Consider the following 24,834-nt stretch of genomic DNA (forward strand, 5'->3'; position numbering starts at 1 on the left):
TGGGTGCCGCCTCCTAGTACCAGCCATCCCTGGCTAAAGATCCTGTTGGGTCCTGCTGCCTGCTTATGAGTACTTTAGACCACAACACTGAGCCCTTGGCAGGAAGATTATGTCCACTCTGTCATTTTGTGCTGTCTAAGGCCACTGTGGTTCTTTTAAGACTTGTTTGCATCAGTGAAGTGTTCCATGTATGTCTCTGTTTGGTTGTTTCTTTTTTTCCCCTTTTAAGCAAATGCCACTACCATCAACCTTCCTGCAAGCACCTTAGAAATCCAGCGATTCCCGAGGGAGCCACAGAGAAGCACAGGGGCTGAGAGGACAGAGAGGGGAGCAGGGAGTGAACCTGTCACAGCTACTGTCATCCCCCAGATCAGCGGGGTGCAGACCTGCAACACAGTCCGTGTGCTGGAGTGGAAGGATGGGGTGGCTACTTTGCCTGGAAGTAACCTGCGGGTAAGTGTAACTATGGGCCACTACACTTGCCCTCCTCCCCCCTATGCCAGGCTGGGTCCACTGGAATGTGACGTGGGGTCCTGGAAGTACCCGTGGCCCTGCTGGAGAATCATAGAATCATAGAATCATAGAATATCCTGAGTTGGAAGGGACCCTTAAGGATCATCAAGTCCAACTCTTGATACCGCACAGGTCTACCCAAAAGTTCAGACCATGTGACTAAGTGCACAGTCCAATCTCTTCTTAAATTCAGACAGGCTCGGTGCAGTGACCACTTCCCTGGGGAGCCTGTTCCAGTGTGCAACCACCCTCTCTGTGAAGAACCCCCTCCTGATGTCGAGCCTAAATTTCCCCTGCCTCAGCTTAACCCCGTTCCCGCGGGTCCTGTCACTGGTGTTAATGGAGAAAAGGTCTCCTGCCTCTCGACACCCCAGAATACCTCAGCTGTTCCCATTCTGCAAGGCTGCTTGTGCCCCATCCCTACCTCCACCTTGCACTGTGTTGTGAGCTTAGTGGAGAGCACATGCAGAGTGTGTGTGGGGCTGCAGCAGGCCTGCCCTGTGCGGGGAGGCAGAAGGATGTCCCTACTTGCTGTGCAGGGCATTTTTGCTTTCCAAGCTGTGCTGTGGTGTTGGCTGTCAACAAACTCCTGCACTCATCCTGGAAACAGCAGCCTGGCACTCATCAGACAGCAGGTACCTGTAAGTGTGCTGAGGCTACTGAGTAGCATGAAGGAGCTTGCACAAAGTGGATGGATTTCTCAGCTTCTATTCAGCCCCAGGGCACCACATCATGCTTGCCTGATCAGTGCTACCAGCTGGTGCTGATTGCACCCAAGTGCAGACAGAAGGCGGAGGAGGGCTAGGACTGGAGCCTCTCCTGTGTTCCTTCCCTCCTTGAGCCATGTATTGTTCTGCAGTGCACCAGCCTGTCAGGCTCAGCAGCCAGCAGAGACTGCCTGCAGGAGGAGCAGCACAGGTGACTTCAGAGCTGTGCTCACCCCCATCACTGGAAGAGCTGGCCTCTTTTTGGATACACTAATCACCAAACCATGTCCCTGTCATTCTCAGAATTCCCATGCATCGACTAGCTTTCAAGTTACATTTCTATCCTCATTGTTAACATTTTTCCTTCTGTTTTTTGGTTCAATGTCATAGTTTCGAATAAATGAGTATGGGACACTGAAGGTGGTGAGTGCTGATAAGATGCCTCCATCGGAAGCTATAAAGGAGGGCCACGCAGAGAAAGATGGGGACTCAGAGGTGGCACCAACTAGCAGGGACAATCCTACTCCTGCTCAGGGTAAGGGCACCACTGTGGTACTTCTGGTGTGGGTAACATCATTCTGTAGGTGCTGTCTGGCTTAGGACATAAACAAGGCAAATATTTCCTGCTTCCTGCTCTCCTTTCTTTGCTGCTCCTTGGCCCTCACTACTCCTCTTCTCTCCAACTCAGATGTGTCAGAACAGCCCAAGCTGCCAACACCAGAAAGCATGTGCCACTGTGACACATGTGGCCGGAGACATGTGTCAGATGGAGCCCGGGAAGGCAGGGGCTTCTGCAGCGAGCACTGTCACCAGCAGTTCATAGAAAGGTAAAGGAAGGGGAGTCTGCTCCGTGCAGAGCCAAATCCATCCATCTGCCCTCTCTCCCCTGGTCTGTATGCTCCAGCAAGAGATGCAAGTGCATCTGCCTCTGGCACGTGCTGGGTACCCCACTCGTTTCCCTCTTTCCTGTAGGCAGGGTGTCCTGGGTACGATGTGGGGTAGATGAAAACTTGTTCCAGGAGGCAACAGGAGGTACAAGAAGACAGATTTTCTCCTGCCCAGTTTGTGGCCTCACAAATTGCATGCATCTGTTGGGGCAGGACTGCTATGGGAGGCTGCTGCAGTGGGCAGCAGTGGGAAGTGTGGGTCACAAGGGCATTTCCAGCCCCTCTGCTTACTGACATGTGGCTCCCAGGACTGGTTTTCTAGCATCTGTGTGACTGATGTAGGTTAGAGCCCTGCTACAAAACCAGATCACTTTTGATCCATCCCTAGGTTCAGGTTTCTGACAGAAGGCATGAGGGTGGTTCTTGTTTGTATCCTGGTTCTAGCCTCTTGCCAACTTTGTCACTAGGAGGAGTGCGTACATTAGTCAGGAGGCACGGGAGGTGTGTGAGAAGGAAATGGGGTGACAGTGATTCTCCAGCAATGACTCCCTTAGCAACACCCCAGTCACTGCCACGTATCATGCCACAGTGGTTTACTTTTCCTTCCTCTGTGCAGGTCTGTCATTGTGGAAAACTCTGCCAGCAGCACCAACACCACTGAAATCCTCAAGCCTGTTAAGAAAAGAAAGAGGAAGGACTACCAGAGCCCTTCAGAGGAAGAATATGAATCTGAGCAAATGGTAAGAAGAGCGCAGGAAGAGCATATGTATGCCCATGCCAATGTCAAGGGTGGCTCCTGGGCCACCTTTGTATGCCCTGTTGATATGCGTAGCTCTCATCAGTGCTTTTCAGTGCCATGTCAGCTATATGTTGAAGGGGTAGCCAGAAACAGTTAATGCCCCAAAGACTTGAATGTGTGAAGCATCATGGCTTCTGGACACTTGGCTGGCTGTTTGGCAGCTGAGTGCCTCAGATTGTGCAGTGTTGAACACTTCCTGATTGGGCTGTAGGTACTGAATGCTCTCAGCTACTCTCGAGTCTAAGCCACTCAAAAGTAGAAGTGTTGAAGAGAGCACCTATATGTGTGATATATGTCCTGGGGAAGGGGGAGTGACTCTGACAAGGCAAAGAAGCTCTCCTTGCCAGCCCGGACTGTAGCTGATCCATACCAGGTGTGATTGCTACCACACAGTACCAATATTTCCCCATTGGGTTCCCATCATCAGATCCTGTTGGCTTCCCATTTCTGGGCCAAGTACCAGTCAAATCATAGATGTTGCTGGAGGCCCATTATGGCCCTTGGTGCTGGCATGAGTGTACAACACGTTGCACAAACCTCTGCTCAGGAATCCAGATCTCCAACACTTTTTTCTGCCCTTGTGTCTAGGAGGAAAAGCAGGAAGAGAGGAAGAACTCTGTGGGAGACTCTGCCATCAGTAATCCGGAGGCTGACACATGGAATGGGAGCCAGCACGGTACGGAGGGGCCAGGTGGCGGTGGGGTGAGCGATCTTCTGGCACATCTGCGTGGCTGGGAGCAGAGCTGCGTGGCAGAGGCTGAGGGGTCCTGCTGTGGTCCTGCGGGGCTGGGCCTTCATTTTGGTGCTGCAGCAGAGTCAAGCACCCAGTTCCTTACGCTGGTACATGTTCCCAAAGGCTTGTAAACTTCTCTGCTTGCTTGATCCTGCTCTCTCTGTCTCTTTCCCTTTCTCTCCTTTCCTCTCTTCCTCCTCATGGGACGAGCGCACCCTTACAGCTACGGCTGTCTTCTTCAGAAGCTGTGCCATACTGTAGAGTGCTTTCTGGTCCTTCCCTTTGGGAATCTACCCTCCCTTGTGGATGCTGTGCGTTGAGAGGTGCTGTCCTGAGCAGTAACGTGACTCTGTGCCATGTTGGGCTTTCCCTTTGGATGGTCTCACAGGGAACTTCTCTCTTGTGATCAGGAGCTCACAAGTTTGGGAGCTGCTCTTGTAGGTCTGGTGCCTCTGGAACCGAGCAATCTGGGGTTGTCTCATCTCACAGGGATCTATTCCTGGACCAAATCAGAGGAAAGCTCAAACCCAGAGCTGTTGGCACTGAGGGAAGTTAGACAAGCTGAAAGATTCAGTGTTGCTTTTTTTTTTTTTTTTTCCCCTAGAGTGTGATGGGGATGAAAGAGGAAAGCTTGAAAAAGTACTGGAAGTAAACATTTATGAATTTTTTTTTTCTTTGAATAGTGAAAGGTCATCGTTAAAGTCATTTTATAATGAAACTGTTCCAGCTTCATACTCCCCTCCATACTCCCCTGATTTTATGCTGAGTTAAACACTATTGAAAAGAGAGGTCATATTTGCTTGCCAGGTCCTTTTCTCTACAGTGTGAGCTCTGAACATGTAATCTTCCCTGCTGCTTACAAGTAAGCAGTGCTGAACCTTGTTACTTTCAACATTTTATTTTCTCCTATTTTAGAAGTACATCAGTAGACAAACTACACACCTGGATACTTCAGTGCAGCAGAGTAGTTGTACACTGTCTCTGGGTGTATTCATCATTCCCCAAAGCATAGAATTTGTACTTAGGGATTCCCTGAACACATTTTGCTGCTTTTTTCTGTCCTAAACAGTAATAAGGGTATTTGTCTTAATAATTAAATGAAGTATCTGTGTTAGTAACCTTGCTCACCAAAGCTCTGCTTTAATTTTGCCTGCAAGTTCCCATTTTTTCTGTCTCCACTGCCTCTAAGCCCAAGGGAGGAAGGAATAGGTCTGTCTTTCTCCTGCATTTCTGGCCTGTCCTACAGAAGACAGTCTGCCAAGGCTGATCTGCAAATGTTAGTTACTTAGTGCTGGACTAAGGACTGCACTCCTGGAGTCTGTTCAGGTGCTTTGAAGCAGGGAGAAAAAGTAGACAGAGGGCAAGAAATCTGGGTTGTATCTTCTGTGCCTTGGACAAGGTCTCTGTGGACTTCCTCAAGGAGTTGACAGCATGCAGGGTCACCTCCCTGCCTACAAAGAGACAATGCTGTCTTCTTTAAATGAGTGTTATAAGGGTAAATGCATCTCTATGGCATCAGAGTGGTCCTGGTATGCTGAGGGGGACTCAGCTGAATGTCTCAGAGTAGAGGATAGCAGAGCTGGTGCCTTCAGAGTGGAAGTGGGAGGTGAATCTGCTGCTGGTTTGATGTCCGGGAGCTCCTTGTATTCCCAGACCTCTAGATGGATTGTGCTGGCTGTCCCAAATCTGTCAGCTCTGTGGCCATTTTGGATGTACTGGCTGGAGGACTGGTTGCAGAAGTATCCTGATGTTTTTGCACAAGATGGCTTGTTCTTCAGGGGCCTTGCATGCCTTCCTAGAGTGTTGTACAGTGACGAAAGACATTTTGGTCACAGGGACCTGTGAGAGAGAGAGACCTTTTGTCTCTGTCCATCCTTGGACAGCTGGCTAGGTTTGTTGGAGAAGGGGCTCTGGTAGGACAGTGCTCGGCTCTGCAGGGATGCAGGACTGTGCGTGAGAGCGGGATGTGGCCCCCTCAGGACCCACGCGCTCACCTGCCCCGAGGCAGGCAGGGACTGGGGCTGGAGCGGACCCTCAGCAGCGCCTCTTGTGTGTGCGTTTGTGCTGCGCTCAGGTGCCAGCGAGGAGAAGAAAGAAGGCTGGTCTTGGGCGTCGTACCTGGAGGAGCAGAAAGCTGTCGCTGCCCCTTTAGATCTCTTCCAGGATGTGAGTTGGGTTTTTCCTGTCTTTTTCCCCTCTTTGGTCTTCTCTTTTCTTTCCCTTTTTTTTTCCCATCCCTCCTCTTTCTCCTCTCTTCCTTGCTTCCCTGTTTTGTGGGGCTCTGAGGGATAAGCAAGCACTCCCATCTTCACCTGAAGGTGACCAGTCAGCCTCCAGCTTTGATTTGCCCCAAGTCCCACTCCCCATAAGGATGCTGTCCCCCATCCCAAGCACCCCGTGGTCTGCCTGTGGTTCTGGCAGGTTGGTGGATCCCTTCCAGTCCTTCCTCAAGTCCAGGTCTGGGCTCTCCTGAGGCCGTGCTGGGTGCCGCACCCCTGCTCCCCAGGGTGCAAGAAGAGCCCAAGCCCCATGCCCCACTCCCTGTCAGCCCTGGGACACCCTGCCCTGACAGCAGCAACATACACAAACCTGCAAGGAGGTGGAAGAAGGTGTTTTTCTGTGTAAAAGGAACTTCAGTTTAGCTGACAACATAACCTGTTGCTCACAGTCTCCTGGGCCCAGCAGCTCCCGTAGCTTGATGGTTGCTCCTTGGGATGGTTCTAGACTCATGTACGTCTGTCATTTTTTTACACTGTAGCTTAATTTTTGTTTCCAGTACCAAGTAGCTTCCCAGCACAAGAATGGCTTTAAAGTGGGGATGAAGCTGGAGGGAATCGACCCACAACACCCATCCATGTACTTTATCCTGACAGTGGCTGAGGTAAGGCGCCTTTGGTTTCCTCGTCCCTCAGTCCCTCCACGGGCTCCTCATGCCTGCCCAGCAGGAGGCTCTACAGGAGAGGAGGTCCCTCTGGGGTGCTGGTGGAGGGCCCTCGCCTGCATGCTGCTGCCAGCACCACATGGGATGAGCTGGCACTCCAGCACCTCAGTCATGTTTCCTTCTAGCTTGTATGGGCGGGCAGGAGACAGTACAGTGGAGCAGCTGCCGTATCCCAGCCTCATTAATCTCTCCACCACCCTGACACAGCAGAGAAATGGGGGAAGAAATGGTGGTGATGGCAACAGTGTTTTACTTCTGAGTTGATGCCAATCAGACAGGTCTGAGCCCTGGAGATGGTGTGAAGGTGCCTCATTGCCCTTTCTTGTGTCCGTGGAGGCTCTCTGTCTTCGGGGCTCTCCATGTGGCCCCATGGCATGCCCCCAAAACAGCTTTGCATTGCAATGCTCCTCGGGCCCATAGGCAGCCAGGGAGATGAGCCATTGTTCTTGCTGCTAGAGATTTCACAAAATCAACATGGCGTTTAGCCAAAATCTCTGTGTGAGCACCTTCCCAGGTGCAGAAAAGGGAATCTTTGCACATTCTGGATCCATCAGATGCAGTGAATACAAAAGTGTCCCACCATGGCATCTTAAGCACCAGCCTGAACCCTTCTGCTTAGAGATGGCTTGTGGAGGCCTTGCACTTGCCTTGCTTCATGTCAGACACCTCTTGGGACTGGCACGTGCCTCCTGATTTGTGCACTGGCATATGATTGTGGCTCTTAAGTGCTTCGCTTCCTTAAGTGCTGTGCTGAAATGGTGCGTGGGAGGAGTGGTGTGTGGCACACCTAACCAGGGACAGCAGGAGGTTTCCATGGGCCTTTCCTTCTCCTGCTCTCCCTGTGGGTAGGTGTGTGGTTACCGGATGCGCCTCCACTTTGATGGCTACTCTGAGTGTCATGATTTCTGGCTGAACGCTGACTCCCCTGACATCCACCCTGCGGGCTGGTTTGAGGAGACAGGACATAAACTCCAGCCTCCAAAAGGTAAGGAGTTGGAGAGTCTCGGTTAGCAGGCCCTGTTGAAGGAGGGGGGTGAATAATGGGTCCCCAGTCAAAGAGTCAGAAATGGGGACAGGGTGGCTCCATGGGTCCCAGGAGGGATGATACTGTGCTGGGGGTTGCCCCATGACACCTCTTCAGGTACCTATCATGACTAAACTTCTCTGCTCATTCCCATTCTGGGTCAAAGCCCCATTACCCTGGATGTCCCGGTGCCAGGCCGGAGCCTGGCGGCTGTGCTGCCCTGACCCGGTTGTGGTGCACCCTGGGGCAGGCAGGACCAGTGCTCTCCGGGGAGGAGCTGAGCTCTGTTTCTCCACTCCGTTACTAACATTTCATAGCAATTAGAAATCATCTATTGGCTTAAACCATGGGCTGTGGGTGATGAAGGACTGTTCAAAACCCCATCCACCTGCAGCTGGACACACTTGGCAGGGTGAGGGCTGGATGTATTAGGATGGCTGGGCTCAGCCACATGGCCTTCTGTCTGGCTCTCTGTGAACTTGCTGCTCTCATTTCTCTTCATGAGGGGTTTTAGGTTATAAGGAGGAAGAATTCAGCTGGACAAACTACCTGAAGATAACAAAGGCTCAAGCAGCTCCTAAGCAACTCTTCGTGATCCGAAATACTGTGAGTGGCAGCTTCTCGTTCCTGTCAGAACCTTCAGGTTCCCCTCTGACAGAGTGCTGGGCTTTTCTCTGTCCACCCCACACTTCTCAAACCCACAGTGCAGAGGGACAGGAGAGTGCACTGCTTGCATTGCTTATCGAGATGTGGCATGCTTTGCTGCCGAGGATCTGTAACTTGGACGCTAGTTTGGTGTGCCCAGAATTGGAGCTGATCTGATTCGCTGTTTCATCTAGGTCCATCTCATGGACAGTTACATCTGTCACAAAGGTATTGGTTTGGGCCAATGAGAGCCATTACTCTCAACAATTATTTTGCCAAAGAAAACCAAAACAAAAACAGTTGATGTTCCATAAGTATAATTCTTTTGCCACTGTTTTCTGTCTTCATTATCTCTGTCTCTACCTTTTTTTCATATGGCAGCTTTGATAAGGTAAGTGAGAGTACAGTGGAATGCAAAATCCTGATGGTTTCTTTGTTAGCTGCAGAGGAAACAGCCTCCTGATAAATCAGCCTCTTCAAATTATTTACTGTGTCTAAATCCTCCTCCTTGACTAATGGGTTCCTTGCCAAGGTGGGGATATATTTGCTGCAACAATCCCACTAGCACGCATGATAGTGGTTTGCACAGGTTTTGGATCCAAGTATTAAAGGTAAGGTAGGATGCAGGGCACTGTCCCACCTCTTCCTGCCAAGCCTAGGGCATTAGTAACTGCTACCACTGGGGGAGCATGGCTACAAATGTAATGCTAAATCTGAATCAGTGTAAGTTGGAGGCTGCTTTTCTCTTTGTTTATAGGAGATCCTGAGGGTCTGAAGACCTTTTTCCTCTTTATTTTTATCACCAGGCTGAGTTACTTACCCTCTGCCTGTTTTCTTGTGCGCCCAGGAGGGCACTGCTCTTCTGGGACCCTAAGTGGTCCTGGGCCTTCCTGGAGGCCAGAGATCTGGTTTGGGGCAGGTGCCCTCTTGCAGTGGGCAAGGTAAGCAGTTACAAGTGTGCTGGAATCTAGGCTGTGAAAGAAACCTGCCCCTCTCTCCTCCCAGCACGAGGCTCCTCCAGGCTTTGAGGTGGGCATGAAGCTTGAGGCTGTGGACCGCATGAACCCTTCCCTGATCTGTGTTGCCACAGTGACTGACGTGGTGGACAATCGCTTTTTGGTGCACTTTGACAACTGGGATGATACTTACGACTACTGGTAAGTGCACAGAGGCTTCTGGGTTTCCAGTGCCAGGGAGACACCGTGCTGCTGCTTCAGCAAGAGTGATGAGGTGCTCTAGAAAGCATAGGATGATACCACAAGCATGCTGCTGCTGACAGGCTACCAGTGACCTAGTGAGAATCATGGAATCATGTAGGTTGGAAAAGACCTTTAAGATCATCAAGTTCACCCATCAACCTGACCTACCTAGCCCTGTCACTAAACCATGTCCTGGGATGGGGACTCCACGACTTCACTGGGCAGCCTGTTCGAATGCCCTCTAAACCCCTTCTCCATGAAGAAATTCTTAATATTCAATCCAAACCTCTCCTGGCCCAACTTGAGAACATTATGAGACAGTGAGGCAGGGGGTCACCCACCTATGCTGGGGTACAAACTTTACCTGTCCAATGTCACCCTCTGGGCCATTGCCATGGCCTTCTGGTTAACACGGGGCTAAGACAGGCCCGATTACAAGCCATGGGCTGATGGGTGGGTAATTGTTTGACTTGGTGTGAGTGGGGAGGTGTCCCAGTTGAGGCCGATTAAGGTCAAGTAGCACAAGAAGGGGTGAGAACAGTTCTGCTTCCTGCTTTGTGGCTGAAGCTATCTGATGTTCTCTCTCACTTTGCAGTACAAGGAGCTGTGGGGTTGCAGCAGTTTCTGTCTGTGGCTGCTCCTTGCTCACTGGTGTTGGGCACAAGCAATGTCTGCTGCATGCTATGTCCTCGCATGTTCTGTGGTGTACTTGAAGCTGTGACCAGGGTGTGAGCCCCCCAGGTTGTCCAGATCCAACTGCTCTGAGCTCTGAAAGGCATGGCATATCTCCCTCCCCATGGGATTGCTTTCTCTGAGCAGCTCTGATGCAGGGCTTACACCCAGGGTGCATTCGTGTCCTGCTCCAGTGAGCTTGGGTACTCCCACAATAGCCCTTGCTCTGCTAGGGCCTGGATCACTCGGCGATAAGGGTGCTGTACAAAGCCTTCGTTTCTGCAGGGGCTTTTGCTGGTGGTGCTGGTCTTGGCTGTGCTGCTGGCTGGCCTGCTCAGGACCCTGGCAGCCTGCACTGTCTGGCAGTGGTGAGCCAGGTATTTCAGTCCTGTATAACAGTTCAGGTGTGTCTCCTAGGTGTGACCCCAGCAGTCCATACATCCACCCGGTCGGATGGTGTCAGGAGCATGGCAAACCCCTCACACCTCCTCAAGGTGAGCTGGTGGCTGGGGAACGCAGCCTTCACTGGTGCATCACCTCAGGGATGGGCCTTCTAGGGTGGGACAGAGTGCCTGGGGGCTCAAACCCCATGGCCTGTGCTTCCCTGCAGGCCCGGGCAGTTTCTTTCAGCGAAATCACAGCCAAGGTTCTTGTACATGTGTTCAGGTACAGCATGGTGTTTGTGTCAGGCCACGAGGAGAGATCAGGAAGAGACAAGCTATATATGCAGGCCCAAATGTTTCTGCTTCCCTTCACCCTGGGTTTTATGGTCCACGAGGAAATAGTAGCACGTCTCAATGTCTCTCAGATTCCCACATGCCTGACACAGGCTTGGTTGATCCTTCGAGGCAGTACTACATTCTGGGATACTTGATGTCTTCTAGTTTGTGTCTCACCTTCTGCATCTTCCCCCTCCTAGATTATCCTGACCCTGACAACTTCATCTGGGAAAAGTACTTAAAAGAAACTGGAGCATCTGCTGTTCCAGCTTGGGCCTTTAAAGTGGTGAGTACCACATTGTCTGCTCCATTGTGCCTGGGCAGGAATTCAGGTTTTCTCCATTGTCAGGTCTTCGCTTTTATGAAAAGTAAAATGATGTTTAGTATTCTCCTGCCACAGGCCTGGGATCTGGATCTACAGTCTAAGTTCAGAAGTCAGAGCTATCCTGGGCAAATAGTTCAAAACTGAGAAAAATGGGAAGTATGACCATCGCCCTTGGTAGACAGAAGCTCTGTGGTGGGAAATCATTTAAGTTTGCTTGATAGTTGTCTCCAATTGCTGCAACAGCAGATGTATCCAGCCAAGTGCAGCTGTGCTATAAATGCCCCAAATGTATCTCCTGAAGGCCTTCTTCCCTTGGGCAAAGATTTCCCATCTTGTTAAAAACACAGCCCAGATCACGGAGGGCTGTCCTCACTCTCTCCTGGTGTTCACCACGAGCGGCTCTTACCTGGACAGGACAGGGGACAGGGTTAGGAGCTAGGCTTTAGGAACACATTTGCTGCTGGGAAAGCAAATCAGCATCTGAGAGTCATGTGAACCTGGAGCTTGGAACCTGCTGATCTGGGCTTTTCGTTGTCCCAGCGCCCACCCCATGGCTTCCTGGTCAACATGAAGCTGGAGGCAGTGGACAGAAGAACTCCTTCCTTCATCCGAGTGGCTAGTGTGGAGGATGTGGAAGATCATAGGATAAAGGTGGGTTCTGGAGTCTCAATGCTGAGCCTGTGTCCAGGCACTGTGCTGGCTTGCTCCTGCCCTTCCCAACCCACTGCCAGCTGCAATGGCAATTTGTATAGAGGTCTGTAGAAGCACGCAGTGTGTAAGATGGCAGGTCCCAGTGCCTGGTTCCAGGAGCAGAGCAGAGTCTTGTGTTGCAGTTCAGCTTTGCTCTGCTTCTTGCTGTCAGCTTGGAAGGCTCCAGAGCTCCTCAGAGAGGTGCCCTGAGGTTTGAAGGGTGACCTCTCTACTTATCTCCCCAGATCCATTTTGACGGCTGGAGCCATGTGTATGATTTCTGGATTGATGCAGATCATCCGGACATCCACCCCATAGGCTGGTGCTCAAAAACTGGGCACCCACTGCAGCCTCCTCTTAGTAAGTTCTGGGCCTGGGCATCCCCTAATACCAGGGCCCAAATGTGCCAGATCCCCACTGTCACCATCACCTGTCCATGTGCAGAAAAGGGAGGGTGCGGTCGTGGTGCTAGCCAAGGGTGGGCAGGGAGGAAGGGCTTTTACTGCAGGGTTGGGAAAATCCTTCCTGTGTGGTGCAGGCAGGGAGCCCAGAGCCCTGGCTCTGCCTGGGGTTATGGCCACAACAGTGTGTCCCCTGTTCTCCTTCTGGTCTAGGGCCAAAGGAACCAGCCTCCTCTTCCCATGGGGGCTGCCCAACCCTGGGCTGCAAGAACATGCCTCACACCAAGAGCTCCAAATACAGCTTTCACCACAGGTGAGCTCCCCAGCTCGGCTCAGAGGGGCAGGGCTCCCATGCCAGCCCTGTTCCTGTGCCTTCCTCTGCTCCCCTGCACCTGCGCGCCCCTGCAACTGTCAGCAACCAGCCCCTGCACCCAGCCCGTGCTTGGCTCTGCCTCCAGCTCGGGGGCAGCTCTTGCTTTCTCTGGGCCAAGCCTGTGAGACAGTCTGGAGCCCGCTGCCAGGGGAACTCCTGACAAACTGGTGCATCCCCACCTGTGCATGCCCTGTGTCCCCCTATAGCTCCTGGGGACATTCTTCATGCCCATCTGCTAAGGGGTCGTATAGGCCTTGTAGGGGAAAGCCCCTACATACTTTTAAGACGCTGTTCATGGATGGATGAACATTGATGGATGAACATGGCTTTGAGGACGATATTTCTCCCACCCCTTGTGGATACCCTTTCACTGTGAGGTTGTAAGCTGGGAAGTACTGAGAGGGGATGTTGCATATCCCTCAGGGCTTTGTCAGTTGCTTGCATGACCCTTTTCAGGGGAAATCGGGACTGATGTAATGCTGATCCCAGCATGGCAGGCTGGCATCAGAGAAGAGGAGTGACTACAACAGAGAGTACTTGAGGATTAGAGAGGCAGATCTGGCTCTCGAGGGTTTCTCTACTGCCCACAGTCATAACACATGCTTCGTCCTTACTCTGAGGCTAGTCTGGTTGCCTGTTGGGGGCAAGGAAGGGAGTATGAAAAATCTTACGACCCCCGCTGACCTGCTTGATCAGCATTCTGGTGACTTGTACAGGGTGGCTGTGATGGCAGCACAGAAGGTAGGACAGGTGTTTTTACCTGGAGGAGCTAGGTTTGCCCTGCCTGTGAGCCAGTGCACATCGCACCCTGGACGAGGGAATTTGTTCAGCAAGTCTGTACTACACTTTGTCCGGCCTGGGCTATGGCTTCCTGTGGCTGAGGGCAGAAGTGTGGCCCTGCCACCAGGTGGCTTTACCCCTGTCCTGCCCCATGCTGAGTCTAACTCTTGCCTCTCTGTCTGCTCCCTAGGAAGTGCCCCACACCAGGCTGTGATGGGTCAGGACATGTGACTGGGAGATTCACAGCCCACTACTGCCTCTCAGGGTGCCCGCTGGCAGAGAAGAACCAGGGCAGACTCAAGGCAGACTTGTCCGACACTGAGGCCTCAGCTCGCAAGAGGAACCTGATGGGCTTCCCTCAGCGGAAGAAATCCAGGCACCACGGGAGGTAGGGCCGTGCCTGGCAAGCCCCGTGCAGCAGTGTGGGCCACCTGTGCTACACTTGGCATCCCTAGGATGGATGGCTGAGCTGGAGAGGCTCCTTGCCTGTGGGGCAGCGTGCTTGTAGACAGCTGACAATTGTTATTGCAGCTCTCTTGGGTCACCTCAGGCACCTCTCCTGTTTTTTTGTTTCACATTTTGTGTTATTGGCTGTCAACCCTTTTTACCAGGATCTGAGAGGTAATCCTTACTCCTACTGCCAAGGCATTGCTCTGTGCAGTGTGGAGAAGGGCACTTGGGCCAGTCCCAACCCAGTTGGAAATCAGTTTTCCTGTCTCTTTAGAGGGCGACCTCCAAAGTACCGGAAGATCCAGCAGGAAGACTTCCAAAGTAAGTGTGTTCCTCTGCCACGGTGTCTTCTCGGAGCAAAAGTGAGACTAGGGGAGCAGAGGTGGTGGCTAGCAGAGGCAGGTCTCTCCTTGGCTCGCTCAGTCAGACCTTGCAGAGGTCAGCACCAAGCTGAGAGGCTGTGTAGAGCTCATGATGTCAAAGCCAACCATCTGAGAAGGGATGTCCATGCCTCTTACCAGAGTTCTGCTGGGTCCCTTGTCACTTCTCTTGATTTATATCTGTGAATCTTTGAGTACTATAGCATAGGGAATTAGGACCCTCTCTCTGTGGCAGTGCATTTTCCTAGGCACTTTGTCTTATCCAGACCTGTGCCTTCATCCTATGGATGCTGTACCTCAGAACCTCAGTGTGAGGTGCCACATTACTGCTACAGTACAGAAACTGTTGATGAACAACAGTACTTGTTTGGCGTTTAGTTCTGATGATCAACATAAGACAGTAAATGACCCTCAGGTGGAAAGGTATTTCTTCTAGCCAGTATCAGTTTTACCATGGGCTGGCCTGGTGTTTACCCTAGTACTGGGATTGAATGAAGATCTCTTCTTGGAAGTCATCATTGGTGCACTGGAGCAGAGACAAGGGCTTAAAGCTTTGTTAAAAACCTGAAATGGGCTGAATGATAAGGGATGGCATTCTGGTGTGAAATTTGGCTTGGAAGTTTAGTACAGTATGGAAAACAGAGAGAAGGTGGTGAGAACAAGGCAAAGTCAAGCTTGTTGTTGCTAAACTTCTTCCCTTACCATCTGCAATCCCACCAAACTGAAGCCTTCGATGCATTACTCTCCTGTTAATTCGAGGGACAACCACTAGCTCTTGATAACTTGGACCCATGAGACCATCTGCTCCTAGCCCCAGGCCTGTCCTGAACAGAGTCCTCTCCAAAGCTTGTAGGGTGGGATGGGATGTTCTCATCGCTCTTCCTTGTGTCACACCTTGCATTTTTATTGCCAGCTATTTCTTCAGACAGTATGCACCAGTCGCTCTTCATGTCTGCCCTGTCTGCCCATCCTGACCGCTCTCTGTCACTCTGCTGGGAACAGCATTGCAAACTCCTGCCAGGGGTGGCTGGCATCACAGCAACCACAGTGGCCAAGTGGACCATCGATGAGGTAAGGCATGTTTGGAGGTTGTGTGCTGGCTTCTAAACCACTGGCATGACTGGGAACACTCAAGCTGGCTGTGCAATGCCATGGTACATGTACCAGGCACAGAAGGGCTTTAGTGGCCTCTTCCCTAGGCTATCAAGAAAGTGCCCCTTGTGGCATACAGTGTGGACAGCTGCCAGTCACCTGCCCTTAAGGCAGCTGCTGGGAGCACATGCACAACTACCAGATTCTAGCTTGACTTGGATGTGACATTAGCAGGGCAGGCAGGTGAAGGTAAACAGCAGTCTCTTCATTTAGCATGATGCAGTTTTACAAAGAAGTCAGTTTCATCTTCTCTAAGTAAAACAACAATGCAAAACTGTAGACTGCAAATAAGGAGTCACTTTCCTGTGTCTCCTCTGAAGAAATCTTTACATCTGATTTTTCCTTGTCACCTTCATTCACTTTCTTTGGCATCTGTAACAGCTATTCTTGAGGCCTGTGTAGCTGGCCTCTGGCATTGGAGAGGCAGCCCCAGCAGACAGCCCTGCCTGATTTCCATTTTAACCTTCTGTGTGCACCACTCCTGCCCCAGCCCCTCTGCTGGAATCATCTTGCTGTGCTAAAGATGACTTACTGGAGATAAAACGGCTGTAGCATTTGCTACTCTGGGGCTGGAGAAGGCTGACTGACACCCGTGCCTTGCTCCAAGAGGGATCTCTAGGCATGGGAGAGTGCTGCAACTGCAGCACTTTGCCCTAACAGGCACATGTTACCTTACAGGAGCCAAAAATGCTTCTGTGGAAATGAGGATGTGGGCTTGTAGGGTGTCTGCAGCCAGAAACATTGCTTCCATCTTGACATTTCACTCTGTTTGTTCCAGGTTTTTAGCTTTGTTCAGACTCTGACGGGTTGCGAGGACCAAGCCAAACTCTTCAAGGATGAGGTGAGAAGGGCTGGAGGATGAGTGAAGGCAGCCAAGGACAGCTGTTTGCCGACAGGGGAGGGAAGAACTGGCCAGTGCTGTTTCCTTCAGCAGCTCTGCCACTAGATGCTTAGAGCATGTCCCCCACCTGGCAGTGATTCCCATGCTGCATTCCAGTGTGTAGCTGTCTGCTTGTGCAGAGGGTAGCAGAAGGGAGATTCTGACCCCTAACTCGTGCTGCCGTGTTCTGTGCTGCGTGGGTGAGGGATGAACCCTCTGAGGAGGCTGGGATGGGGTAGTAGGGAGCATGGTGCTGCAGTCTCGGTAGCATCATTGCCTCCTGAGGGAAACTGCTTAATCCACATCCATTCATCTTCCCCCTCCTGCATCCTCTCACCAACACATCAGTTTGGAAACACTGCTGTCCATCAAGGAGGTTCATGGTTTTTAGACCCCTCTGTGGACAGACACGCAAAGGGAACGACTTTCTAGCATGTGCAATACACCCAGGGCAGGCTGATCACAGACACGCTGGGTACAGCAAGTGTTCCAGCCTGTTAATAAACGGCCCCTGTGCTTTAAGGGTGCTCAGCATGCAAAGCCAAGCTGGGGCAGCCTCCATCCATGCTGGTGCCTGGAGCAGGGAATGGCTTGGTGTTTGCCCAGAGTGGCTTGCCTGTTGGCTGTCCTGTTCCCAGAGCCTGGGCCAACTCCAATGGGACCGCCTGGGCCAGCCCCTGGATGGGCCTTTCCCTATCCCTGCCCCGATTCCGGGTGCATGAGTTCCCAGCTCTGGCTTATCTGGGGCAGTGTGGGAGCACCGTGGGTGGCCCCTGCCTTGCTCCATGTGAACAGGAATGCTGCTGTGGCAGCCCAGCAAGGGCTGTGAATGTAGCTGTGCATGTCCCCAGTGAGTAACTGAGCTGTCTGTCTCTGGGAGGTCACAGCCTGGGTTGTTGGTGAATGCCTCTGTCCCTGCTCTCCTCTCCAGATGATTGATGGCGAAGCATTCCTCTTGCTGACTCAGGCTGACATCGTCAAGATTATGAGTGTTAAGCTGGGCCCAGCACTCAAGATCTACAATGCCATCCTCATGTTCAAGAACGCTGATGACACCTTAAAGTGACTTTTCTTGGCCCCGTTGGGACCATCCTTCAGCACTGGTGCTGCCAATCTGTCTGGCCAGGACAGAGATTCCCCCGACCGCCCACAGCTTGTCGTGTCCTGCAGCATCTCTGCTCTCCCACCAGTCCATCTCCTGTCCTCTCCCTCACTCTCTCTCCACGCTGCCTCTCTGCTCCAGCGCTGGGTACAGGCTGACCACGAGCCTTGGGGGTGGCTACACAGGCAGCAGGTGGATGTGGGACTAGCCTGCGTCAGTGCGAAAGCTGCCCCGATGTCCTGCTATGACTGCACCTATTCGGGTGTGTTCAGGGATGGCGGAGCAGTGCAGAGGTTGTAGCAGCTGGGCACTGGCCCCACAGCTTAAGCCACCGAGATAAGGGTACATACTCACAGGCTGGTCTTGCCTTTGCTCAGCAGCTGAGGGAGATTTTTTTTTTTTTCTCAGTATGTTCCTCTCAGAGGGCTTGGATGCTCCCAAGGAGCTTCTGCTCACTTTGCCTTTTCCTATCTGAAATCTTGTGACTCGAGACTAGATGATAACTTTGCTTTGCCCCTTCACCGCACTGGGAACCAGCGGCCCATCTTTCCCCCACTGGGAGCAGTGTTTCCTGGCTGCAGCTCTGCCCATGACCAGCATCTCTGTTTTATTCCTCTTTACTGTAATGCCGCAAATCCATGGGGTCAGAGCTGGGTGGGTGCAGAACAAGCTCCATTTCCACTTGCACTTCAGGCTGTCTTCGACAACATGTCTCTGGGAGAAACAATGCTTGGTTAGTTTTTTCCCTCCTGCAGCAATTAAAAAATCTTCTGTGAAGGAGAGTCAGGCCTGCTTTGGCCCATTTGGGGCCTTGGCGAACCTGATCTCGTGGGTGGCATCCCTGCCTATGGCAGGGGGTATGGAGTTAGATGAGCTTTAAAGGTCCCTTCCAACCCGAGCCATTCTGTGATTCTGTGATTAGGAGCAAGGCCCTTTCTAGAGTTGAGACCGCTGCCAAGGGCAAAAAGTATCTGTAGGCAGAATCAGGGCTTGGTTCCTAAAGCATTCCTGACTTGACTGACTTGATCCTGTCAAGCTGCCTTCTCCCCCTTTTTTGCCCTTGAGAGGCCCTCAGGCTTTCTTGTGTGAAGAGCAGGATCCTCTGCTGTCTTCTAGATACCTTCCCTTCAAACCAAAAGAAAGCCAGCAGCTAACTGTTTTTCCTTCCTTCCTTCCTTCCTTCCTTCCTTCCTTCCTTCCTTCCTTCCTTCCTTCCTTCCTTCCTTCCTTCCTTCCTCCCTTCCTCCCTTCCTCCCTTCCTCCCTTCCTCCCTCCCTCCCTCCCTCCCTCCCTCCCTCCCTCCCTTCCTCCCTTCCTCCCTTCCTCCCTTCCTCCCTCCCTTCCTCCCTTCCTCCCTTCCTCCCTTCCTCCCTTCCTTCCTTCCTTCCTTCCTTCCTTCCTTCCTTCCTTCCTTCCTTCCTTCCTTCCTTCCTTCCTTCCTTCCTTCCTTCCTTCCTTCCTTCCTTCCTTCCTTCCTTCCTTCCTTCCTTCCTTCCTTCCTTCCTTCTGTCCTTTTAGTAACATGCCACCTTTCCAACAAGGGTGCAAGCACTTTGGAAATGCCCACGTAACTCTCCCTTGCAATGGAGAAGGTTCCTGGCGCAGTCAGATATTCCGTGTGTTCCCAGGTACCAGGGATGAGCCCTGTAGCACCCACACTGCACTTGCTGTACTTTGTCATCCTGCGGGTGCTGCTGGAGCAGTGGTATGGCAGTGCAGTGCTGGAGGGCAGCCACCCAACCCAAGGGCTCTCCATAGTGTGCAGTGATGTTATCCAAGTCCCACATCCACTTTCTTTCTCATTCCCAAGAATGACATGCCAGAGCAAAACATTTTTTCCCCTTTTCCAGTGTCCAAAGACAGAGATTAAGGGTCTTGGTAAGTGCCCTAGCAATGTCTCTTGGAGCAGAACTGCCTTGGAAGCCACTGTTACACTTGGGTCAATCTGTTCTAGGATTCCCATGGAAATGTAGCATTTTGACTCTTTGTTACTGAATATTTGGGGTCACATTTGACCTGCTCTTGAAATGCCTGCTGCTTGCTCTTTATGCAGGACTTGAAACTGGTCCGTGTATTTATTTTGTCAATGCTTGGGTTTGAGTTAGCTCTCCCTCTCCTTTCCCTTTTCACTTTCTTTCACCTTTTCAAGCATTGTGGTGTGGCCAGCTGTGGAGAGAGGGTGAGTAGGAAAGAAAAACTGGGTCCCACAGTTACTCCTAGTCACATTTGATTCATAGTAAATGGTCCTGAAGGTGGTCTCTTCAGCTAATGGGGAGTGTCTTCCTGGGCCACTGCGTGCTAGGGGAGAGGAGGAGCAGGCCTAGGACCTTCAGCTGTGGGACTCTTCAGGCAAGCCCTGCTGAGACATCTTCAGGTGTGATCTGGAATGGTTCCTGCTTGGCTCTTGTTACCCTTGCATAGGATGTGATTATTGGGCTTGTAAGGAAACAACTTATGAACATCCTGTTCTCGTCTACTCCCTTCCCTTATGGAAAGCCATTCCCCCTGCTGGAGAAGGGACTAAGCAGTGTCACTGGGTGCTAGGAGAGGAGTGTCAGATTAGAAACCGGTGTGAGTGATGGAGTGCCTTGTTTCTCACAGGGCTGCCCTGGGAAGCAGAGGTAGTGGTGAGTTCAGAAGATCCCTGCTGAAGGGGAAGGGGAGCCGTAAAGCTTTCAAGACCAGGCACAGCCAATGCCATCAGCTCTTGCTCTGTTGCATGTGGTTGAGCCATGCTCTGCCTGGGCAGCAGGCAAACAGGCAGAGGTGTGTGCTCTATACTGTGCTAGCCTTCAGCATCAGCAGGAAGCTATGCCAATGGCATAATGCCACACCTGGGCTCTTCTGACCTCCCTCTAAGCAAGCAGCCCCAAACCGGACAGGACTGCAGAGGTGCTTTACCTTGGCTGTGAGGTCTGGCTGCAGAGCTGGATCCCAGCCTCTGCAGGATCTGAGTTCTGCCCAGGGAGCAGCTGTGAGGAAAACCAGCCCCGCTTGAAAGGGGAGGGTCTCTGCTGTACACACTTGCCTGCTGCTTGAACACCAGTTCTTCAGCCTCTTAGGCTGTCTCTCAGCCCTTTGGGTACAAATCTTCTGGGTTGTTTTAGGTGAAGGAGTTATAGGGTTTGTAGATGGTCAAGGGCTATTTGCTGTTAAATCTTATAAGGCATTTTGTTTCCTTTAAAAAGGAAACCAAACCCAAAGTATTGTGTGTACATGTGGATGGGTGTTTGTGGGTACCAGTGTGGAAAAAAAAAAAAAAAAAAAATCACAATATCATGTCCTCCACTGTTGGTGTGATGCTGTTTTATTGTGATGGTCTCTGAAGCCATGGAGGTGGCAGACCCCTGGCCCAGGGTCTCAGGCAACACATTCTCCATGAGCAGAAGTTGTCTCTGGTCCCAAGAAGGAAGCCAGGAGAAGGAAGGTTCGCTTGCACCCCTGGCCTTGGCAAGTCCTCTGTCTTCACAGAGCATTGACCAAGAGGCCCTCTTTAGGGAGCATCAAGGGCAGCTGTGACCAAGGCAGAAAGACCAAAGTTTCCTTTCCTGTTCACCCAATGAGACTCCTTGCAGGAACATCCACTGCTGTGTCACCGAGAAGCTGGAGTCAACACAGGGACTGAATTGGGCCCACAGGTCTGGGGCCTTCCTGAGAGCTGTGACGACAGCGAAAGCTTCTAAGTCAATGAAGGGTTTTTGAAGTCAAATGTATTTGTGAGTAGAGGCTCCCCACGCCTGTGCTCCCGTCGTTCCTGTTCCTGCTGGAGCCATGTGGGATGTCCCACCAAACACTGGCTTCGGGCACAAGGCATCTTCTGGGGTGGCAGTTCCACAGGTGGCTCTGGGTGCGTGGGGACTGTTAGAGTCTCTTGAGAAGGGATTTTTTTTCCTTGTGGAAACACGCAGTGTAATGGTGCGAGGCTGAGGTCTCCATTTCTGAAAGCAGCCAGCCTGAAGCTCAGCAAGGAGGGTGACAGTTTTCTGTCTTGCCAGAGACCAAGTTTGTCTGGGTGTGTTTATGGCTTAGGGCAGCTGCCTCCTGCAGAGGCAGTCGGGGGACTTGAGTGCAATGAAAGGAGTTGGAGAAGAGGAGGGAGCCTTGAGAGAAACACAACTTGGATGCTTCTGCTCTTCTGTTCCTCAGTCCTCAACCTCTTTGGGGTGACCCCTTGGTGCACAGGAGAGGGAAATAGCCGAGCGTTGCAGCACAGCTCTGTCCCTCCAATCCACCCCTTCCTTCTTGGGAGGAGAAAAAGAGGGGTATGTTTTGGAAAGAGCGTGATTATGATAAAGCCTTTTTGCACTTTCATTCATTTTGCACTCGTTTTTATTTTTATTTTTATTTTTCAGCATTTTTGATATTTGCACCTCCCCTTTTTGTGTTTTCATAGCAAAAATACTTTTGTTGTAGCCAGTGAAGCTATCCCAAACTTTGTGTCCTGAGTATACAGAAGTTTAAAGGTCTTATATATATAAATTTATAACTGTATAAAAATAAATTTATATATATAGATCACGATGTGATGTGTTTTGTCAGTGTTTTAAAATAATAAATGAATGTGAGCAATGGAAGTCAGCACAGCTGGAGACTGCTTATTAAGACACATCCCAGGACGCCCCCACCTCCTGCCGTTGGGGCACCCCGGCCCCTGCCCATCCCACGGGAGGCAGCGGGATGGGGAGGGGGCTGATTTATTTACTTCAACATAAAGAACTTGAAGGGAAATCCTAGTATCAATCCTAGCGGTACTGGCCCTAGCTGGGAGGACACCAGTTAAAAGGGTCTCTCTGTGCTGGGTGCACACTGGCCCATCCACCCCAGGCGGCCTCTCCTTGAGGTTCGGGGGGAATGTGTCCCACCCCGGGGTGGGGGCAGCTGTCCTGGGGTGTGCCTGTGGCCCTGCACAGCCTCAGTCACAACCAGCCCCAGCAGGATCAGGACCGCATCTCCCAGGGCCAGGTGAGCTGGGTGTAAGCTACAGAGCGCAGGGAGGCACTGGCACTGGGGTCCCCGTGAAAAAAGGGGGGCCTCTGGGAGGAGCCAGGGGAGTTCCCAGAGCAAAGGACTCCCACGGAGGCAACAGGGGACCAAAGAGGACAAAAGGGATACGCAAGGGGCTCCCAGGGCAAACAGATGTGGACAATGGGACGTGCTGGGGAACTCCTGTGCTAAAGAGGGATAAAAAGTTTACAGGGAACAAAGGGAACCCCCAAGGGCTCCTATCTGCCTCCACTTCCCATGGCCCTGCTTGCTGGGAAATCCTCCTACTCACAGTTTCTGACCTGCCACCCAACCCAGTGTGCCCTGGCACTGAGGGCGAGGAAGATGCCAGGAACGTGGAACTGGCCCTCAGCCAGATGCTGCTGGACTGTGCCGAGGTGTATGACCATGCCAGGGATGGTAGGTGCCTCCATGCTGCCTCATCACATGCGCTGGCACAAAGGTGGCCACACTGCCTCCTGGCTCTACAACCCCTACCAGCTCCCAGTCCCTCCAGAAGTAAAACTGAATGCTCTGGATGTGGTGGTTTCACTCAGGTGGGCAGCTGAGCTCCACCACAGCTGCTCTCTCACTCCCCCTCCTCAAAGGAAAAGGGGAAGAAAATATGATGACAAAGGCTCAAGGGTTGAGATAAGGATGGGGAAATCACTCAACAATTATAATCACAGGCAAAACAGACTCAATATAGGGAGATTAGCGAAACTTATTGCCTATTGCTAACACACCTCCTGGGTCTGACCTGCTGGGGGTCAGATTTATTCCCATAGCAGCAGGCATAGGCACCCCCATCTTCTTGGGCTACCTGGGTGACGGTGAACATTGCCACATCCACAGCCAGCTGGGCTCTCTGCTTGACACTGATGTTCCCAGATGTGTACAGCAGCATGACTGCCCTGTGGCATTGACACTTGCCATGGTTGTGTCCCAGGATGGCTCCATCGCATGGTGTCACAGAGATGGAGGGGCTGGGGAGCTGTGACACAGGCACAGGTAGCAGCCATCAGAGCTGGATCAGCCCACACAGCCCCTCCGGCCCAACACCAAACCCTTTTCCTGACACCCACCCTGCACCTGGTGGCCCAGCAACATAAGGACACCCTTGTGGCCCTTGCCACATAAACCTGGGGCAGCTGGGTCGTCACTGGCCCATAAAGTATCAGGGCTTAAATTAACTAATGAAACTCTAAAGGTGACAGGGGTAGCAGGGACTGGAATAACAGTGCTATTCTGTGGGGACACCATGCTGAGACTAGGGGATTAAAAAATCACAGGGCAATTATTGTACGTACCCAAGGCAGGGACTAACTTGTTGGGAAGGGATTTGATTATGAGATTGGACATTGGAATAGTAAGTTTTTAGACTAGAATAATAGTGTTATTAACGGAGTGCTCTCAGACCTTGAGAGCAAAGATATATTTGCCTTTGAGTGGAAAGACCCTGAAATGGGGTGGAGACAACAATACAAATGGACAGTTTTACCTCCAGGGTTTACAGAGTCACTGAACTTATTTGGGCAATTTCTAGAACAGATTTTGGAGCAATTCCAGCCTCTGGAGGGGGTGTATATGTTACAATATGTAGGGGATCTTTTATTGTCAGAACAGGAGACAACAGTTGTGAAGGAAGCCAATAACAAACCATTACACTTTCTGGGAAAAGAGGGCTTGAGAGTATTGAAAAATAAATTACAATATGTGGAAAAAGAAGACAAGTATTTAGGGCATCTAAGTGTCTGAGGGAAAATGAATAATAAATCCAGAGAGGTTTCAGGAAATTGTTGAGCTACCCCTACCCTAAAACTAAGAAAGAACTAAGAAAGTTTTGGGGGTTAATGGGATATTGTCGATTATGGATAGAAGCATATGTTCAGAAAACAAAAGGGTTGTATCTTAAATTATTAGAGGGGGAGCCTTATATACATGAATGGACAGAAGAGGAAAAGGAGTTAATAGAAAAATTGAAGCAGAGCTTAATGAGAGCACCAGTCTTAGCACTTCCCACATTAAAGAAGCCTTTTTAATCTCTTCGCTACCGTGGATCGGGGAGCAGCATTGGGAGTATTGACCCAGGAGTGGGGGATAAGCAGCAACCAGGGGCTTATTTGTTTAAACTGCTGGGCCCAGTTTCCAGAGGATGGCCTGAATGCGTTCAAGCTGTAGCAGCAACTGCTAGTCTGGTGGAAGAAAGCAGGAAATTAACCTTTGGGGTTAATTAAGAGTCAAAGGGAATCACAGAATGCCAGTATCACAGAGTTTCATTAGCATCCCAGAGTGTCACAGTGCCATAAAGTTGTGACGATTGTCATAGAGAGCCTTGGAGAGCCCAAAAGAGACATAGAGCATCACAGTGATATGGGTTGTCATAGGTTCTTATAGATGTTCACAGAGTCAATCATATGTGTCTTAGTGAGTCAGTCACAGTGTGATAAAGTGGCAAACCATTGCAGAGTGTCAGCGA

At 51.3% G+C, this 24,834-nt stretch overlaps 1 protein-coding gene across 2 annotated transcripts in view; it reads left to right on the forward strand.

Annotated features, from left to right (window-relative positions):
- L3MBTL1 (L3MBTL histone methyl-lysine binding protein 1) overlaps positions 1–21,890 on the forward strand; it is a 40,785-nt gene extending 18,895 nt beyond the window's left edge. The window contains exons 4-23 of one of the 2 annotated variants that reach the window (XM_048048968.2): positions 230–453; positions 1,611–1,755; positions 1,909–2,047; positions 2,724–2,847; positions 3,495–3,582; positions 5,714–5,805; positions 6,416–6,520; positions 7,430–7,565; positions 8,110–8,210; positions 9,255–9,406; positions 10,538–10,614; positions 11,040–11,125; positions 11,705–11,815; positions 12,100–12,214; positions 12,469–12,568; positions 13,599–13,796; positions 14,133–14,179; positions 15,152–15,309; positions 16,169–16,231; positions 17,202–21,890. In XM_048048968.2, coding sequence (XP_047904925.1) covers positions 230–453; positions 1,611–1,755; positions 1,909–2,047; positions 2,724–2,847; positions 3,495–3,582; positions 5,714–5,805; positions 6,416–6,520; positions 7,430–7,565; positions 8,110–8,210; positions 9,255–9,406; positions 10,538–10,614; positions 11,040–11,125; positions 11,705–11,815; positions 12,100–12,214; positions 12,469–12,568; positions 13,599–13,796; positions 14,133–14,179; positions 15,152–15,309; positions 16,169–16,231; positions 17,202–17,336 — 2,396 coding nt within the window. In that variant the 3' untranslated portion in view covers positions 17,337–21,890. The remainder of the gene's footprint in view (positions 1–229; positions 454–1,610; positions 1,756–1,908; positions 2,048–2,723; positions 2,848–3,494; positions 3,583–5,713; positions 5,806–6,415; positions 6,521–7,429; positions 7,566–8,109; positions 8,211–9,254; positions 9,407–10,537; positions 10,615–11,039; positions 11,126–11,704; positions 11,816–12,099; positions 12,215–12,468; positions 12,569–13,598; positions 13,797–14,132; positions 14,180–15,151; positions 15,310–16,168; positions 16,232–17,201) is intronic. The other variant, XM_013195937.3, reaches the window with a different exon arrangement.
- The last annotated feature ends 2,944 nt before the right edge of the window (positions 21,891–24,834 follow it).

The sequence above is a fragment of the Anser cygnoides genome, chromosome 16, assembly GCF_040182565.1.
Source record: "Anser cygnoides isolate HZ-2024a breed goose chromosome 16, Taihu_goose_T2T_genome, whole genome shotgun sequence".
NCBI lineage: Eukaryota > Metazoa > Chordata > Aves > Anseriformes > Anatidae > Anser > Anser cygnoides.